Raw genomic sequence first — 19,752 nt, 5'->3', positions numbered from 1 at the left:
AGGTCTGATTTGCAAAAAGGGTCTTACTTTAGAAAGCCTGGGGAAAACTCATGCCACAAAGAGAGTTCTGCTGACTTCAAGCAGGGTAAACATTACTCTGGAACACGAACCGCCTACGCTGCTGTGGGACTGATAGGTTATTTTTTTGAAGCTTTGGAAAACTCCTAAGAATGTTGTGCTCCCCTCCTAAGAATCAAAAAGCAGCTTTTTCGCTTCATTTAAGTTCTCAGTAAAATGGCTTCAGATGGCAGAAATACGGTAGAAGGATAACAACTTGCAGTAGCACTTGTTTACATCTGCTTCACTTGAATATCTTAAGACTAAATCCAGCTTGTTTAATTTGCTTTTCAACACTGAATCATGAGTCTTCTGGTAATTTGATCTGTGCTGATGTGGTAAATCACACCTATTATATACATATCTTTTAAAAAAACAAAGGTGTTTTGACAGGGTTCTATTTTTTACAATTTACTTCCTTATCCAAAATTGCTCAGGGAACACCGCTGCATTAACTGCCAGTAATGGTCACAGTTAAACTGAAATAACCCCCCAAAATTAAGTGTATCTGCATTTACTGAACATCCTTACTGGCTTATTTGAGTCTAGGAACAATAAATTAGAGCAGGGTGCAGTGTCCCAACCTCCCACCAGCTGTGCCCCATCCACAAACAGAAAACTGTTAGCCATGTGAATTTGGCCGTGTTTGAGCCGACAAGCCCTGCTAAGAGACAGCACAGCAGTAATGGTCCATATTGCTTCCAGAGCAGCAAGCACCTCTGCATGGTGCTCTGAAGATGTTTCGATATACCAGTTGGGACAGCCCTGCTGCATGCTGAATGTGTGCCGTATAAACAGACTTTTTAGAGCTGAGAGTTTTAAGGACTGGCATTCATGTAACCAACTGCGTAGGAAGTCACACTTAAAAAAAAAAATCTCTTTTTCTGGGCTTTGCTTCTTATTTGAGTTATACTTGGGCAAAAAGATGAATAGACTAAGCTTTCTAAAGTTTCCCACTGTGTACTGCGTACCACCTTAGCGCTCCCACTAAATATGTACAGGTGTGTAGCACAGTAATAAAAGTTACTGGGAACACTGACTGGGGACCCTTCCTTTGCAGACAGTATTTTCCAATTGTGTATGACCTCTGTGGAACGAACCGCTGTGGAATGTAACCGGAACTAATGAGCTACAAAAGCAGGTCAGAAAAGAGTTAGACATGGATGAGGAGACATCCCACAGAAGTGTTGGGACATCTGGATGTATATTCAGTAACTGGAAAAGTAAGAACTCTGCTCCCAAATGATCAGCAATTGGGCCTGCATGTAGTTTGAATACTGCTCCACTAGCTGGGGCAATGCACCATTGGTCTTAACCACTTCTGTAGATGTGGTTGTGTTTCTAAACTTTCTTCCAGTGGTAAAAGTAAAGAACACGTATCGTATTTTTCTCACTTAAAACTTTTTGGTAGGGTGCAGCACCACCAACTCAGGCATGCTTTCTGTAAATGTGGATCGTGGTTAAAAAACAAAACAAAAAAACAAACCCCAAAACCTTTCTAGAACTTGCCAGATAGGACAGCTGAAGGGAATGTTATTATGACTAAGAGGCTGGATTCACTGCACAAAACAGCTATTTCTAGTGATAAAGCATAAAGGTTAAACAACTGAGGACAACATTGCCAGATGTAAAATGGAAAGTTTCCAATTTAGGAGCACAAGAGGAAGAACATGAATTAATATGCAAGGACCAAATTAGCAATATAAAAATCCTCCAAGCCAAACCACATGCCATTGAAAATAAACTCAGGAACTCTCCTCCTTCTCTTCTGCTCCCTGCATTCCAAGGAGGATTGAATTTAGAATAACCATGGGGAATTTTAGAGAAATCTTACACTAAAATGCTGAACAAAGGCTTTAAAAGGTAAAGACACTGTATGTGCTTAAAAGACACTATTTCTGTCTTTATCATGCTATATTCTTCTTCAGTACTTCCGTCTGAAAAAGGAATAAATGTTTTGGACTTAAGTTTTCTCATGAGTTTTATCTTTAGTGAGATTGGTAATGATTCTTTACCAGTTTTGAAACTGGGGTAATAAATGATAATTTCTACCTGGCTTATTAACTCAAAGAAAAAACAAACAAACAAAAAAACCAAAATAAAAAACACAACAACCAAACACTTGGCAAATACACAAAATCCACTGGTTGCTGACTTTTCATCCTAGACTACACTTCAGTGCTAGCTTTGTTAGGTCTACGTATAGTGACACGCTGTCAGGCTGGGGATCCTATGCTGATGGATCTTACAGGTCTTACACACATTTTTCTGGCATGAGCTGGCAGATGTCCCACTCCAGGAAGAAAAGCTATTTCACTGCTAATAAGTCAAGTTTATTTATATAACATGGTAGGACTTAAAAAATAGAGTCCACTGTGGTACTCCTCAAATTGAGGGTATATCATGGACTGTTCAGTCCATGACAAGGGCTGTTACGGACTTTGAATTGGACTCCTGGAAAATGGGTGCGGTAGATTAAACATCAGCACCAGCAGACTGATAGTTGGCTCAGCTGTGGTACAGCTTTTCTGTTGAACTTGCATTTTGGAAAGCTCCCACAGGATTTGACAGAAACAGGAGCTCCCACACACAACCATGATCCCGTCACAAAAAGCAGACAGACACAGGGAACTGCACTGAAAATAAATGAGAGACATGGAAGAAAAACCCGATAGGAGACAGTACATTTAAGCCTGAACAATCGGGAAGAGCAGAGTGTCAAATGCTGCAATCAGATGAACAGAACCTAGGACTTTCAAGATAGCAAACAGTGGCATAACATCTTATGGTGCTGCACCTCTAGATGGCTACGTGGTATGTCTGCATGTGCCTATGCTCCCATCGGACAGGCACTAAAATTCCAGCATAGAAATTGGCAACCAAGGGTAAATCAGTGATACTCAAAACTAGCAGAATAATTTCACCATTGATCCCTCTGATTCAATCCCTGATCACCTAGCAATATCCCTTGCAGGTTTTAACATTTGATCCCACTGTACATAAAACATAAGCCCAATAGCCGTATGTGATATTTGTGAGACACCTGACAGTGAAGCCCCACTTTCACTCTTGTGATTATGTCAAGCACACAACTGCCCTCTGCATTTTAAGAGACACAGCTTGCAAAGTGGTTTTAGTTGACCTAATATTTAGGTACATCCAGTCAAACAGAAGAAAGCAGAATTAGGAACCTCCTACTGTATGTTTCAACACTCCTCCTCAAAAGCTGCATCTGAGGTTAAAGAGCAAATAACATCCCCAAATACCAAGATTCCTCACATCATGTGGGCAGCCAGAAAAACTCCACAGAAATGCAAATGTAATCAGTTATTCAAAGAGGAAAATTATTTATTGATAACAAATCATCTCTTACATTGTTTCTCAGCACTGAGATAAATGATATAAATATATTTCACAAGTATGAACAATATGTTAATGATTAATGCTGAAGGCAGAATGTGGCAGGAGATGAAACAGTGGTTACTGGGTTGTCCCTTTCACCTGACAGGTGAACATACTTGCACCTGTGATTCTCAAAGCATAGTTCTTAAATAAATCATTAAATATATTGAGCAGGACAGGCTACTCTTCTACAGTCCAAAAATTGTACAGAGCATTAACAGGAATTAAAATCTATCCACTCTGAGTTTACTAACAGGATTCATCTTACCTGAACTTAGCTGTATAAGCAAGTCGTCTCGTTCAGCTTCACCTGTACCATCACTGGAGAGAGGTAAGGATCTCCTGATTCAAACTAACCTAAGGTAAATGTCTCAAATAAACTGCAAGGATTTCCCCCTCCCCCCCGAACTGTTCAATGCTCTCCACTGATTGTTGCACAAGTGTAGATGACTTGGTCAGACTGGACACATACTTCTTAGCTAAAAGCAACATGAAATAAATCTCACCTCATCTCCCAGAAAGAACTTGACAAACTCCTTCAGGAAATACCCTTGTCAGGTCAGAGAGAACCTAATTAGCACTTGAGAGGGTTTCCTGCCAGCCAGCTACAATCAGTAGCTCACTACTGTTTATAGAAAAGACAACTAATGGCATATGCAGAAGAGTTAAGATGCAAATCAGCCTGTCTATCAGGAGACAAGCACCGCTATCCAAGCATCTCTGATAAAATATGAACATATGATAGTGAAGGAAGGAAGATCAAAATGCTTTCAAGTGTGCAGATAAAAACAATATATGTCTTTATTCTGGTAAACTGTAAAAGATCAAGCTTTTGCTTCACAGCTTTGCAGGTGTACGGCAGAGGGAAGTATAGCAAGGGGAAGCTGACAATGAGAACATCGGAATTCTAAAAAGGGAGAAAAAGAAAATATAGAACGCATCTGAACCCCCAAATGTAAGTGTGGGCTCACACAAAAGCAATGCGCTACAACTGCAAGATCAGACTTCAGTGGATTAGATTTGATTTCTTATAATCTACTTTTGCCCAAAATAGATTACATCTTTCTAATGCACTTAATGAACTTCTTGCATCTTTAAGGGTGTGGCTGCTGAATCTGCCTGCTAAAGTTTGTCCACTGGCATCTCTTCTGAGGCATCTTACTCCATGTCTGAATTTTAAGAGATCCTGAACATGCTCACTTCGTGTGTCGACCTCAGTATTTTGGGAGATTTCACAACAGCTTGCCCAACAACTTGCTAGTGAACAAAAAAAATCAGCTAACATAGCCAAAACATAGCCATAGGCATATTCAAGTTGTTATTGGAAGGCAGGAAGGTAAGCAGACAAGGGGCAAGCATATAGGTATATGGCTGTGCAACCTAGAAAAAGCCTAGCAAGCAAAGATAACATACAAAGATAAAAGAGCTATGGTTACGAAGCTGTCACTTCATAATGGACTTTCTCTTCAAAAGGTCAAAACTAAAACCTCCATTGAAACTACAGAAATACCAAATATTCTGCAATAGTGTTCACACCCTCAGTGTTAATATAATAGCAGCACAGATATGTAAGAACTGGAGTGCAGTTGTCAGTCAAACATTTAAACTCTTCCTTGAAGTAGGTCAGTATTTCCAGGCAACCAGAACATAAAAACAAAACAAGTGACCTCCATGCCTATTATAACAAATCTCCAGCAGAGTCTGGGTTTATGAAATGACTGGGCATGATGCAAATTTTGGCCGCTGCACTGGAGAGACTGGCCTATTTGTCACTCTAGAGAAATTGTGATCAGACAACAGTAAAATTGTAATAAAATAGCAGAGGAGATGGCAGATGTTTCTGACCCCTAAAATGCATGCCTTGCCCCTGGAAACACGTGCCTTGACAGTTCAAGACTGTCCTTTGACCAACATGGCCTTAAGGATGTAGGCTGACCATGGCAGAGATCTTCACCTGCAACAGCCTCAAAACAGAATAAAACATCGCTCCTGTTGGAACAAAGAACTAGGTGGTTGGTTGCCAGCTCATAAGGGTTAGATATCCTCAGCAGTCCACAGGACAGAACACCCTATTAGCTGGGTGGCTAGCAGCTTTCTATGGACAGGCTGTGTAGCTATATCCTAGAAATAGTAGAAGAGAGACAGTTGTTCCTCTCAGCTCACATCTTGCAGGCACTGTAAGCTCTTAGTTTGAAGCCCTCACATTCCCTCTTCCTGGACACGCAGCAAAGATTAAACCAACTCATTCAGAAACATGCAGGTCATCTTCCTCAAACTAAATCTGAGGCTTGCTTTATCAAATCTTTCAGAATCGAAGATATATCGGTGTATGTACATTTCCTCAGTTGAGCTCAATACTAGGGCCGCTCAAGCTCCTCGGATAGGATGTCACTGTCATGCCCTTTCCACCTCCTCTCCCCTCCACACCACCACAAGCACCTATCTAGGAAAAGCTATAAGCTAGCGCCTTCCACAGCATTTGCGTTGTGGCTGCATTTTGCATGTGCTTGACATACATCAGAGGAAGCTACTGCCCATACCTACGCAAAGTTATCAGTAAGAGTTCAGTGTCCTGGCTTTTAGCATCGAGTCAGCTCCTCACTTTATGATTATGCCATTCACTGAAATGCACTCTCCCTGGCCCAGTGCACGGAGACTCCCACTGTCTTGCTTCCACATCCTGGTGAGACAAGGTCAAGCAGAGTGTATTGCTGCAGGGTAGCAGCAGGGTTCGGATCGTGTTTCTGCGGTGGATCTCTTCCGGGTACAAACATGACTGGCCACTAACATAGTTGCGTTAGTGCCAACTACCAAGTGAAAACACTGAGGCTGAAGGTAAGCCATGGAAACTGGTTCGCCTCCCCAACTATGTGAAGTGAAACAAATTGTTCTGCTTTTCATGAACTTAATTGCTCTCGGTATATGTGGTTGCTAAAACCAAGCCTGCAGCATAAATCCTGCAAATTGGGCATAGCCCTGAAGCCATGCATTTGGCTTGCCAGCTGCATTGCCCTTACTGTTACATACCCAAAAGGCCTAATGTTGCAGGGGGAGAGGAGAGGCACTTCTTAGACTGCTCTTGGGCAGAGCAACTACCCTGCAAATGAGCAGCATGCTGGATTACCTGGCAAGGGGAGATTTGGCACTCGGACTTCTCCTGCTGCTGCGTCAAGGTAGGCAGCCCCTCTAAGGGTTGCGCAAGCCTGTATGAGGCATCTGAGTAAGTCCTGCCCAGTGGCAGGGACCCTCCTTCTTTCTCTATTTTCATCTTCCTTACCAGCCAACATTATTCAGAAGAAGGAGAGAAAACCACAAGAAGCCGTTTAAGTCTTCTTCATTCCCTGAAGTCCTCCAACACTCCCATAATAAAATTAAGGCCTCCCAGGCAGAACTTGAGAGCACTACTTTAGTAAGTACTTCTGGAGGACTGGTCTGCTAGCAGGAGGAATGCCCTGGCTAAGTTATGCCATGCTAGCTAATGAGCAGTTCCATAAAACATTGATCTATAGCATGGTTGTCAGGGTTTTCAATTCTGGTTTTCAATTCTGCTGACTAGATGACATGAGGAAGGCGGAATCTGGAATCACAGTATCAGGAAGAGCTGAACAATACATACTATTCTTTCCTTTTGTATAGTTTCTTTGGAAATGTAGTTTGACAGAATCAAGTAGATCTGTTATTCATCTTTTGGCCACCTCAAGCAATAATCATGGTCTCAAGATAATACCGACACATGAGAGCAAGTAGATCTGCGCACAAGGTGGCCACCTATACTTCTGGGCTGTGGTCTGCTTAGCATAAGCTAGTGTCTCTTCAGAGCGCAGCATGTATCTGCAAAAATTAATTTGGGGACGTCACTGGGTCTTTCAGTGGAGATTAACGGTATCGTCTTTGGCAGTAAGCCAGAGGCATGTGAAACAGCCTACAACTGCTCTCATGACATCCTATACAAATGAAAGAGCTTAGTAATAAGAGGCAAGCATTTTTCTTTTCCAGTAGTGAAGCTCAGGCCCTTAGAAAATTTGCCCTACACTGAATAGCAAATAAACTGCATACATATATTTGGACAGACAGATGGGTTCTCCTGTGCATTGCAGCTGGCTACGTCTCAGAAGATTAGCACAGACATCCCTTGCTACTAGGATAAACTCTATTACTGAATGAAATTGCTCCCTATCAGTCCAACAGAAGAGCTTCTACTACATCTCCCAGTGAGTTTACTCACTGTCAGCCTGGCCCAAACTGAAGTGAAGGACAAAGACACAGTAACATGAACAGAGCCGCACCTCTCTGAAACTCAAGGAAGGAAAACTGACCTCGCTAACAGATTCAGACTGCTACTGTCTGCTTTCAGCTTTCTGTGCACCAAAGGAAACTGAGTAATCCCAGGTAGTTTCCTTTTGAATCACATCTAGTGACATTTGTGTTCTGGAAGGGATAAGACAAGCTTATTCCTTCTGGTGAGAAATGTCTTACCCTGCCAGCATGTTTTGGGACAAGGAGCTACTCTGGTCTATTCGGGTAGTAGTGGGAGATAATCACAACCCAACTCCCCAGAGAGTGGTGTTGCCAGCAAAATAAGGCACCTAAGAAGTGAAGTGGTTGCGGGGCAAGTCATCATGTGGCTATTTTAGAGGCCATGAGTGGGATCTGCTGTGCCCTTGTGAGGATTTGGTAACTGTTGTATCTTTTTTCTCCAGGACTGGAATTGCTTTCATGAGCGGGTTGACAGAGGGGAGGAAGAAAGGAGCATATTTTGGAAATCGTATGGAACACATTGCCCACATCAAACTCTCTTCTCTCCTCCTCTCGAGTTTTGCAGAAAGAAATTAACATTTAATGTAAAACAGCCTGCTTTGATAGCTGCCCGAGTGCCCCATTAAACATTTTCCACACCTCAGGGGAGACAAATTCCGGTCGTAAATTCCAATTTGTCATGGATTTTCTAAGTCACAGGTTGACAGAAGAAGCAGTTATCACTCTCTGATCAGTATGCAGAGACCATTATACTCTTTAGCAATATTCTTCAATGGACACAGCAAGAGTTAGAGAGTAGATTTAAAAAGCAAAGCCCTTTGGTTTTGAACATAAGGCTCCTAGAAAAATTGTTAGCAGAGATTATTTCACCAACACAGCACTGAGTCAGTAACAAAATGTAATTCCCTGCTGGACGAGTGCCATTATTTGTTGTGATTGTAGTTATCACTATTCATCTTCTATTTACATAGCATGTAAATGTATACCATACTTTGTAACGGCACACCGAAAACAAAGCCCCTGCTTAGAAGAGTTTTAACACTTCTGCTCCAGTGACAAATTTAGTTCTATCAAATATTTAACAGCAGCAGCAATGTGTGCATCCTGGAATTATTTGGAGGAAGCATTTACATGTGTGATCCACAACTCCAGCCAGAGCTGGAGGACAGTAACTGCAAGGAAAAAATCACCCTTCCATCCTCCAAGTCCAAGATAATAATGCAGAAAAGTAACTAGCAAAACAAGATTTCACTGTTAAGATTGCGAATTTGTAATCTCCAGTCTTCAGCCTCCATCTCTGGGTAATAGAAATGAGGAAGAGGGACAAAGAGAGGAGACTAAGATGATCACAGGTTTGCAAAGGTTATACACACAAACAATTTTCTGCAGGCTGGGCTCTAATGCCTTTGTAACTTTCCTCCATTTAAACCGACTAAGAAAGAGTTTTGGCTATGATCCAACATTCCTAACTTAAGCACCTTCACCGAATCTAAATTCCAGGTGACTTGTGAAACTGTCTTCCTACAGTAAGTGCCTAAGTTACTCTGTATTGCCAAACAGGAAAGGTACCCTTAAAGGCCGCCAGAGAGAGGCCCTATCAACTTCTCTTTGCTAAGAAACCTTCCCTCTTACAGGGACTGCTCTTACAGGCGGACCTGCAAACTCCATTACAGAGCAACACAAGTCTGCAATTCTCCAGCGTGTTTCATTCCTCGACATATGCTGCCAATTCAAACTCAACAGCTTCTTTCAATTTATTCAAAGAATCAGGTCTTTTCCCTTTCCACCATCTGACTCTAGAAAGCAGTATCTTTTGAGGGACTCTCCAAAACATCCAGAATTTCTAAACGAAAGCTGTCTTCTTTCTGCAAAAACAAGCTGCACCTCCCTTCAGCTTTTTACTTTAAGTTGCATCATCCTTTGCTGTTCTATCGTCTGGTAAGTGTTGCCAACTATGAGCCACTGAGTCATTGATTCAGCAGTGGCTGTATGAGAATGGGTCATCTGAGTCCACACCACTGGGCAGGCAGGAGGAAAAAGGCCTAGTCTGCGCACCAGTTGTCAAGCAACCTGCATAGCAGGAGAACAGTATTTTCCCCCACATCAGATTACTGACATGATCTGCCTATGTAGGCTGTTCCAGAGGACCTCGCAGTAGACACCGCATGCTGTTGAACCTCCTCCTGAGGAGTTGGCCTGAGTAGCAGTAGGCTCTGCCTAGCCCTGCTTTCTCTCTGTCCTGTAGATGTTGCATCATTGCTGCTCGTATCGAACAGGGGATGGGTACGTCAGCAGCCAGGAAAGCAGCACATGGAGGATATATGACAGGACACACAAGATCCGACTTGAATCTTTACTTGGTCACTAAACATATAACATGAGATAAAGGGCTTTCCTCTGCTACTGTGAAGCAAAAGTCCCTGTCTCAAGTTGCTGATTGTTGTAATTCGCTGTCATTTGCTGTAGTCTGTGTTTGAACGTTGTAGTCCATGTTTGAGGTCGCTCTCTTGCAGCTGTGTGGGAGGCTGGCAGGAAAGGGAGCCCATCACGGTGCAGAGGACCGCCCTGGTACTCGGATACATCCTGTCTCGCAGAAGGCCTCTTCCAGAGCTACGAAGTAGTGACCAGCAAGAGAAGAGTTGCTGCCCTCTGGCAACCCTAGGGGAGCACATGACTGCAGCTATGTTCATTAACCTGCGCTATGTACAGAAGCGTCTCTATCGAGGACAGCATTTGCATCAAAGTCTGCCTCCACGACACCACAAGGAAGTGGCAGAGCCGGGGGGGGGGGGGAGAGAGAGAGAGAGTCTGGTTTGGTCAAAAGGTGGTAAAACTGATAAAGTGATAAGCATAAAACAGATGTGGGGAGAAAAGCTGTCATTTATTACTTCCTTATGTGACATTTATACTTCAACATTTTTCCAGAAACAAAGAGTCTCAGGAAACTAAATAAAATTCATGTCCAATCGCTTGTGTTCCTCCTAGCATGACACCTTTCTGAGAAAACAGCTTTTCTGAACTCACGCCCAGCAACTTTCATGACCTTGATACAAATCTCAGTCTTGGTTCCCTGTCACTAGAGTTAGTGAGAATCTTAGTTTTTAATCTCCAAAAATAGTAAGTTTGTAGTCCTATCTGCCTCAATGGGGCTGGGGGATGTTCAAAAAGGTGACTTGGTAAAGTTTAAAAAAGGCTAAAAAGGAAGAAAATTGGGCAGATTAAAAACATATAAGCAAATTATTTTAACCTCCTGTTTTGTTTTTCTTTTTTAACTGGGGGAGGGGAGCTTTTCCTAGGGACTGCTGGAAGGTGGAAATAGGTGAGCTGCTACCAAGGACCAGGCTTCTGCAGAGAGCTGTAAGGATGCATCGTTCAGCTCTGCTCCCAGCCAGAAAGCTGTGCCTGAATAGGTGATGGAGTTCCTAAACTTCCATGTTCGCTGCCCCAGAGGGATTAGGTCGACATGCGCCTTTGATTCAAATCCAAAGGCAAACTACTCCCAAATTAATCTGTGTAAGTGTCACTCAACAGTAATCCAAACTCTGCAGTAAAAGGAACAATTCTGACTTTTACTCTGGCACAGCATAAGCAGTACAAAGGGCAGTGCACTTTGCTGGGACTCCCAAAAGAGCACGAGCGATATTAACACCAAAGGTACACCTTTTCTCATAGTCATGTCTACTTTTTCAGTAGCAGAGAGGGATATGGAAAATTGCAGGGGGGAGAAATATTCCAGAATTACTATTCCAGTACCAGTATTCGTTAATATTTTGAACAGCTTCTGCAACAGGTACTTCTTTCTTTTCAACGTAAGAGACATGAGAGCTTATTTCTAAACTAATTTTATTTGGTGAAGGCTAGATTAACCATCCTTATTAGCACTATTTTATTTAACTGCAAGAATAGTCCCTTACTAGCCCTCCTGCCACCCATCTCCCTCAACATCAGAAGTGTTTAGAGTTAAGGACAACTACAGGCAAGCAAGGCACTAGGCACAGCCTTAGGTTAGCAATGCCTACATGTGTGATTTGTCTAGGTTATTTTCTGTTTAGTTTACAGAAATAAGGCCATTTTACTTGTGTTCCCATACATGCATATCTACTGGTGGGGGAATATCCCAGGGTGAGATTTCTTGTGCGATATGAGTTTGTGAAATAACAAGCTGAGTCTGCTCATGTTGAAAATGCAGCCTATTCTGAGTTCTTTTTAGCGTTTTTTTTTTTCCACATGCCTTTCTTGCAATAGGAGAGTTGCTCTCTGCCTCGGTGCTTACGTCAGCCCAGAGGACCCCTCCCAGACAGCCTGTGGAATCAGAGCGTAAGCTTCTTGGCACGTGTTTCGTTTCTGTTAGACTTAGAAGCATCGGAAAGAGAACTAAAACCTGCTCTCTTGGAAAATATGTTCTTCTCTCAGTCCCCAGAAAACCTTAGCCTTAGCTATGAGATTATCTGGCACTGACAGAAGAGCAAAACAAAAATTCTGTAAAGCTGGATTCTGAGCACATAAATGTTGCTGCAAAAGTCATTTCAGTTTGATTTACGGATACCAAGGCTGTGGTCTAAATGTATAGCCCAGATCATTTTTAAAAAAAAAAAAATCTGAAGGAGATAAATGACCTAACGCTCCATCCATGAGCTTTGGGAAATAGTGAAGTCACAGGGAATGATGACACTTGAGACAATAAATAAAAAGCATTTGCTTAAAAGTAAATGTTCAATGGAAAGACTGCCTCATTCTTTAGAAAGGCAAACATAGCTCAGGCTCGCTAATTCGCATGTCATGAAACCTCACAGACCTAACTCAAATGCAGAAGCCTCAGGCCTCCATCCTTCCTTCGCTCAGTGAAGATTTAATAGCAGATTAGTCGAGTGAGGTCTCATACTGCTAAAACCAAATTAATGCCTGAAACTATACACTGGTGTAACTGACCGCTCACACTGGGAAGTGTTCGCATAAAGGCTTGCAAATCAAACACCGCTTGCGACGCTTACATTCACTTTGCCGTGCACCGTCCCTCCTTTAAAGCATAAAATGCTAACATGCCCAGAGCATATGTGCAGACCTATAAAAAATGTTGCTTACTCATAAATCAGTGATTTACTGCAGGACCCCACCGATCAGAGCGGATTTGCTTTCACTTGAAGGAACTCCCACAGTTCTGAGTAAAGAGATGGGAGACACCAGCTCCAGGGGCAACTGGGAGTTTCTTCGCGCTTGGAGTGGAAACGAAAGCTCTCCGCAACAGACCTGCTCGCTGCCCTGCTCCCACACCGCCGCTCGCCCAAGCCCCCGTGCCCGGCAGGGCTCCACCGCCGGTTGCCACCACGGCGCTCCCGGTCCCCAGCGCCCACCCCGCCTCACCTGCTGTACACCAGGCACTCCATGTGGTTGATCTCCTTGTCGGAGCGGTAGCGGCTGTAATCCTCCCACAGGTCCTTGATGGCAGTGACCGCCAAGATGAAGAGGACGGGGGCCAGGGCCAGCTCCGGCTGGAAGGCGTTGACGGCCGGCACGAAGTTGAGGAGTGCGATGAACACAAAGTAGACGTTGGCCAGGCGGTGGAACTGCTCGAAGAGGTTCTTGGGCAGGAAGGAGAGCGCCGTGTACTTGGTGGTCTTGAGGCGGTTGCTGGCCAGGACTGTCCTCTTGGACTTGTCCGCCTCGGCCTCAGGTAACAGCAAGTTGGAGCGCACCAGCCGCGTCTTGCTCTCCTTCTTCTTCCTCCGCCTCCTCTTCCTCTGCCTCTCCTTCCCCTCCGGCAGCACCTGGGGCGCTCCCTCTCCTCCTGCCGTGCCCTGGGACATCGCTGCCGCCCTCCCAGCCGCCCTTGCCCGGGCAGCGCGGGCAGCTCCCACCGCCAGGCACGGCCCTAAGTTATCATCCTCCGCCGCCCGCCACGGCTCTCCTTTCCTCTTCCCCTCCGGGGGGGGAGGAGGGCTCTCTCAAACCCCCTCCTAACCGCTCTGCCGGGACCTCGCTCGCTTTCTCCTCCTCCTCCTCGACCGGGGAGGGGACGTGGGCAGGCGACGAGCCGAGCCCTCCTCCCGCGGGCCTCGCCCCGTCCCGCTTGGCGGGCCGGGCCCCGGGACGGCCCAGGGCGCGGGGGATGCGGCGGCCGCCGTCCAGTACGCCATGGCGCGGCCGCTGGCGGGGCGCGGGTCCGCGGGCAGGGCCGGCGGGGCGGGGGGTGGGGGGGCGGCGGGGGCCGCGGGCGGGAGACGGAGAGCGGCGCTTCCGCGCGCAGCCTGCCCCAACGGCCGCGCCGCCGCCCCGCTTCCCCCGCAGGGCAGCCGGCACCCCCGGGCACCGGCCCCCCGCCCCAGGTCACAGACCTGCGGGTGACATTTTAAGGGCTGTTTTTGACTTTCCGTTACGTGGTGGGGGAGGAGGAGGAGGTTTGCGTGTAGAAAGAAAAAATTTCCGCTGAAGCGTTCGCAGCCCTGCACCGGCCTGTATCCAAGGTCCCTGAGCAGCGGCCGGCGGGAGTTCTTATCAGCTGACTCATTTCAAAATACTCCACTTTCTGACTGAAACCGTGTGCCACGATTATTCCCGTCTCTGCACTTAGCAGGGGCGATGCAGCACGACGTCTCCTGACTCCCCGCTTCTGTCTGGGCCGCCAGTTCAGTCGGTGGCAGACGCGGCACTTGCGACGACCCCAAAGGTGGCAACCAAAAATAAGGTTTCTGATGGAAAGCGTTAGGCACCGCCAGCCCCGCACGTCCAGGCGGCGGTGTGCTGTAACGTGTGTTGGGTTTTATGGGGATTTTTCTATTCCCTGGTAGGTCTTTCCAGTGAGGGAAAGAAATTGCTACCTCTTGTGCTGAGGTTTGCGCTCCACACTTTTCTGGAGAAAGATGTTGTTGTGGGCAAAGATGGAGGGCATGACAGATGGACTTAAAATGCGAAAGAGAGAATAATCCAGATCGAAAGACATAGTCTAAGTTCACAAGCAAATAAATGTATGCAGGTGTTTAAAGAACAAATAATATGAGAATAATTAAGATTATTGCTACTGGACGTGACATGAGACTTTGCAGCATCACTTTAGATTGGGATTTAACGGCACATCCTTTGAATATGGGATTCCTCAGGCAGTGTAAAAGGCTGCCACAGGTCACTCCAGGCTGCGTCTAAACTGTAGGGCAGATGCATTTTGTGGGATGACCCTTGGTCCTGATCCTGTGATATCCCAAGGTGGGTTGATATCAAGTACAATAGCAAGCCCCTAATACTTGTCAGCGGGTTTGTTGTTATCATGGAAAATAGGCCTGAAGTATACACGACTAGTCTTGATATGAAGTCAGGACAGAACTGGGGCATCTTCTGGGGTGGGTACCTGGGTCCCACAGTTCAGATGCTGCCCTGACAAAATCCCTGAAAACCAAGAAGTGAAAGCCATTACTTATGAATCTCACAGCCTGTAGTTATAACACGCTGCTATACCTTCATCCTCCCTTCCCCCATTTGCAATGTGTTTGTAGTTGCTTTTAAATGTGTGTAGATAATTTTGAACCCCTTTCAGGCCCTGAGGCACAAGGTGAGTGCTAATTCAGCACATGGCCTGATAGTGGTACTATGTGAAGCCACAAACCCTTTACCAATCCTCCTGTCAACTATTCCGATGATACTGCAAACCTAGCAGGGATATCCTGGATTTCCCAGCTCTTGGAATATGGAAACAACAAGGTTTTATTTTGTGCAAGGGAAAAAGGAGAATTGGTCTCGGTTTCTTCCCTAAGCCTGTTCCGTTGTCGATAAGAGAAAAAGTACTTATCCCATACAGAAAAAGGAGACAAAATAAAAAACCTCCCAATTTTAATTTTTTGTGTGCCTTTTTTGCCTTGGTGAATCAGCGTAACTTGCTTACATGTGGGGTTAACTTCACAGGTAAGCTGGAATGAACAAAAATCCTTTTCCTGTTCTTCAGAAATGCTGAAATGGGATAAGGAGTTCACAGCATCACTCTGCGATGTTCCCAGAAACCAAGCTTCACCCACCCGAGGGCTCCTTGCTGCTAGCTGCGGATTCTCGAAAAAGCTGGACCTTTTGGCCGCTTGCCTGCCGGCCTCTGTGACACACGGTTCTGTGGGGCTCTGGCTCACCCCGGCCCCTGGGAGCTCAAGCACCATTCAGGCTTCATCTTTTCTCTGGATACCCCTCTAGCTTAGATATGTAGTAACATTAAACTTTCAATCACAGTGCTCCAGTCAAGGTAAGAAAAGACAAATGCTGACATATCCATTAAGCTACTCATTTAGGGAAAACATCTGTGTATTGGCAAGTTTGGAGAACCTAACCTGTGATGAATTGTGCTTAGACTTAGTGATATCGGCTGAATCCTCGACACTAGATATCCCAAAATTGTCAGTTAGAACCCCACAACTATCAGAAATGGTCTATAAGTCAGTGGGCTATATTTTAAAACCTGTTTTACTTGCATTCTGTTTTGGAGCGCTCAGGGTTCACATTAACAAGCTTTCTTCCACAAATAAAGGAGCAACAGGAAAGAAATTTAGTTGAAAGATACTAAACAGAAGCTGAAAGTTCTTATGTAATCCCCATCTCACACAGCTGAGTTTTACAAATAGACACGGCAGCAGAAAGATAACAAACAATTGGGTGGGAACCTCTGAAGACTCCTGTGTTTATTTGCTAAACCCTTAATTTCGAAACATTTTAAAGCCTTTGTATTTGAGTACGCCAGTCAAGGGCCACCCTTGCAAAGCTTCTCTATAAAAAAGGAGTAGAAATATGCAACACCCCACTGGTCAAGAGCTAAAAACTCTTGTTCTCATATCATTGACTGTGACTCTCTTTGTTGCTAGTAAACTGCTTTTTTGTTATTGTTATAGGCAAGCTAGAATATCACTAGGCAGTGAAGATTTTTCCATTGACTATAACAACCTCTCAGTCACATGAGGAGTCTAAAGTCCTGGATATTTATATTAAAACCTGAGGACATGTAATCCATGGTAAATAAAAACAAGAGTTAGTCTTATTTTAAAACCCCTTTAAAATACAGTGTTTGCCAGGCTTTGCTAGCCAAAGACTCTGGCAATGTAGACACTCCCAAGAATCTAGTCTCTCCTTTCCTTTTCTAAGTAAAACTGTGTGCATAAGGTTTGAGAAAACGTAAATGTTTGTATCTGAACTCATATTTGAGCTCTCCCTGCCCACACGGTCCAAGTATGTGAGGTTGCAAATAAGAGGCAGGCTGCAAATTCAACCTTCAACCTGTACAAAATACACATGCACAAGTCTGGCCCCAGTTTTTGGGTTGCAAAATGACAAGTATGTTGTTTTTGTTAATTGGGGTACACCCACATCTCCTTTTTATGGGGTCTTCTGGAGGAAAGGGGACAGAAGGAATTTGGCTTTCAATCAGTCCAGATGGCGCGTGGTCCTTACAAGGTATCACCCTTGAGAAATGTGAGCTAACTGGAAAAGCCTGAGGAGCCATGAGCCAAGGACTAGATTTACTAAACTAAAATGTGGGTCCTTTGCTATTTTTCAGGGTCCTTGGAGCAAAGCACTGAAACTGGCGAACATCTGAGGATTACTCTGTGCTCTGATTGAGCAACCCCTACCATCCATAGATGTCTCTTCCTGTGCAGAGCTCTTTCTTCACTGCCACATAGCTGCTTCTGACCGTCCTCCATCTCACTGGCCAAACCTCTCTGCATTTTGCTGGGTATCTGCTCTCTGATTTCTCCTGCTATTAACCTGAATCTTGCCTCTAATGCCCAATATCTCTTGAATTTCAAGCTCTCCCCAGAGAGAGCCTTTCCCAATGCCTGACTCTTTTTCAGCTGTACAGATTTTCTTCAGATCAAGGACTAAAGTTGAAAAAGAGAGAGGTTCTAAGCATCAGTTATGCTGATAATATGCCTAATGAGCTCATCTTTGATAGTTTAGGCCATTAAAAGCTGAGTCTTCAGGTATGACACTGCTTTTAAGGCTAGAAGGAACTATGGGATTGTCTGGCCCAAGATACTGTATTAACTTGGCCTTTTAGATGCCACACACCCTACAGCTTGAAATCATTATCGAATTCTTATTATGTGAGCAGGCTGGTTGCTTAGAGATGAGATATCCATTTTTTTCCTCTTCTCAGGGTCATCAACTCTGATTATATTTGAAGTATTTTCTATGGTTTGGGATTTTGTGGGTATGTAAGAATTGTAACATCAACCAAAAAATGCCTTTGGCCTGATGGTTGCATGAAACAGTTTGAAAATGGCATCCACCTGAACCCTAAAGATGAAGACCCCATAGGCAAGGGGAAAGGATCCCAAATATATTACTGATATAAAAACTCATGATTTGACTTGTCATGGTTTTTGAATGCTTGGAGTTATCATTATTCTGTTTTAACAATTAACTTCTTCCTATCATCAGAAGGTGAAGCAAATCTAGTTTTAACACATTGTCTAATTTACTAGGCCACTTTTGTAATATTTATATAATCCTAAAATAAAGATTTCTCATGTTGGATATTGCCAGAAACATCTATCAAATTACTCCGGATTCTTATAAAGAATCACCTTTGTTCCAAAAGACCTATTTTAATATTAATATGCTTAATATTATGGAACCACCCAGAGCCCTCTGTCAGAATCTAGGACTTTGAGAGCTATAAAAATAGCTGTAAAGACATGGTCCCACACATCAGACAAAATCTGTTCTGCCCTTTGCAGATGAGACATATCCCATCTGGTTCTCCGTAAAGGGGACAGGCATACATGTTTTGAACTAGCAGAAAGAAGGCAAGAGGCTTTCAGTGTGAACAGCCTGCTAAAAATGCCAGAATTGCATGAGGAGAGACAACAGCCAAAATGGCATCATTCCCCATTTCCTTCCATCCTGCAGGAGATGCATAGATATGCACAGAAACGCGCATGCACGCAGAGAGGCATATATGCATATGTGCAACAAGCAGCCTCCAAATCCCATTCCTTAGTTTCTCAACAGCCAGAGAGGGGAAATTTGGGTCCCAAGGTCAGCGGAAGCCATGTGAAAGACGAAGAGGGATGGTCAGTGTTGCAGCATTAAGGGAAGTGGATCTTGTGCAGAGCCTGAGCAGCCCTGCGAGGCCTTTTCCATGCAATGGTAAGACATTATTGAAGAACAGCTTCTGCCCTTCGGAAGTGAGAGCAATGTTACCGGGACCTAGCAAGTCCCTCACATTTCAGTGAAACTGAATGTTTTTCCCATCTACCGTGTCCTGAGGGCACCTGCATCTCGCATCCTGCAGCTACGTGTTGCAGGATCTCCTGCTCCACCGCACCATGTGCCCAACCCAGGTCTTCAGCCTCCTGTGTGATTCACAAACAGGCTGTGTCTGGCACAAGGACCGCTGGAGTGGAGAGGAGGCTACAGTACTGTGGAATACGTACCTTTGATCATAGTCTGGTGTGGAAAGAGGCCTGCCTGTAAAGCAGAGGGGTGCCATGTCCTTTCCTCCACCACCTGAACAAGCATGTCTGCTTTATGACCCTGTCTGCATGCACGTTCCTGGCAAATGAGCCAGCTGGCGCCTGTGGAGCTGCAGGGACTGGTGACAAAGGATTTGGAAATCTGTACTACTGTATAATAAACTAGATAAGAAACTAGTCAAGGTATAGCAGAGGCTGGAAAGTAAAGAAATAAAGCATTCAAGTAGCTGTAGTTAGCTTCTAGGCATGATATTTGTGGAAGATACCACTCTGCAGATACTTAATGACCAGTAATATTTGAGTTGTAAGGACTAACCATATTGATCAGCATTTAGAGCTTTCAAATCTGGAACTTTCCTTTAATGATCTCAAATAACTGAAGAAGCGTCATCACAGTTGGTGGAGAGAGACCAGCACTTCTAGGGCACCAAGAACATCCTAAAGTGTGTCAGTAGGTAAACAGGTCAGGTGAAGCCCATGCTCAAAAGCACTTACCACCTTCCACTGACTGTAGAAGTCGGAAGTGACTAGCGCAGAGGAAGGTGTCTCCCTGGTAGGTATCCAAAGCTGGGTGAGGTGAATTTACCCCTTAATGTCT

At 44.5% G+C, this 19,752-nt stretch overlaps 1 protein-coding gene across 1 annotated transcript in view; it reads right to left on the bottom strand.

The window, feature by feature from the left end:
* ATP10A (ATPase phospholipid transporting 10A (putative)) overlaps positions 1-13,681 on the bottom strand; it is a 112,669-nt gene extending 98,988 nt beyond the window's left edge. The window contains exon 1 of the mRNA XM_075134938.1: positions 13,078-13,681. Within this exon, the coding sequence (XP_074991039.1) occupies positions 13,078-13,520 (443 nt within the window). The 5' untranslated portion in view covers positions 13,521-13,681. The remainder of the gene's footprint in view (positions 1-13,077) is intronic.
* Between the last annotated feature and the right edge of the window lie 6,071 nt (positions 13,682-19,752).

Source organism: Calonectris borealis, chromosome 1, assembly GCF_964195595.1.
Source record: "Calonectris borealis chromosome 1, bCalBor7.hap1.2, whole genome shotgun sequence".
NCBI classification, from domain to species: domain Eukaryota; kingdom Metazoa; phylum Chordata; class Aves; order Procellariiformes; family Procellariidae; genus Calonectris; species Calonectris borealis.
Note: the sequence above shows the minus strand (reverse complement) of the source record. Positions and strands in the feature narration are given on the sequence as shown.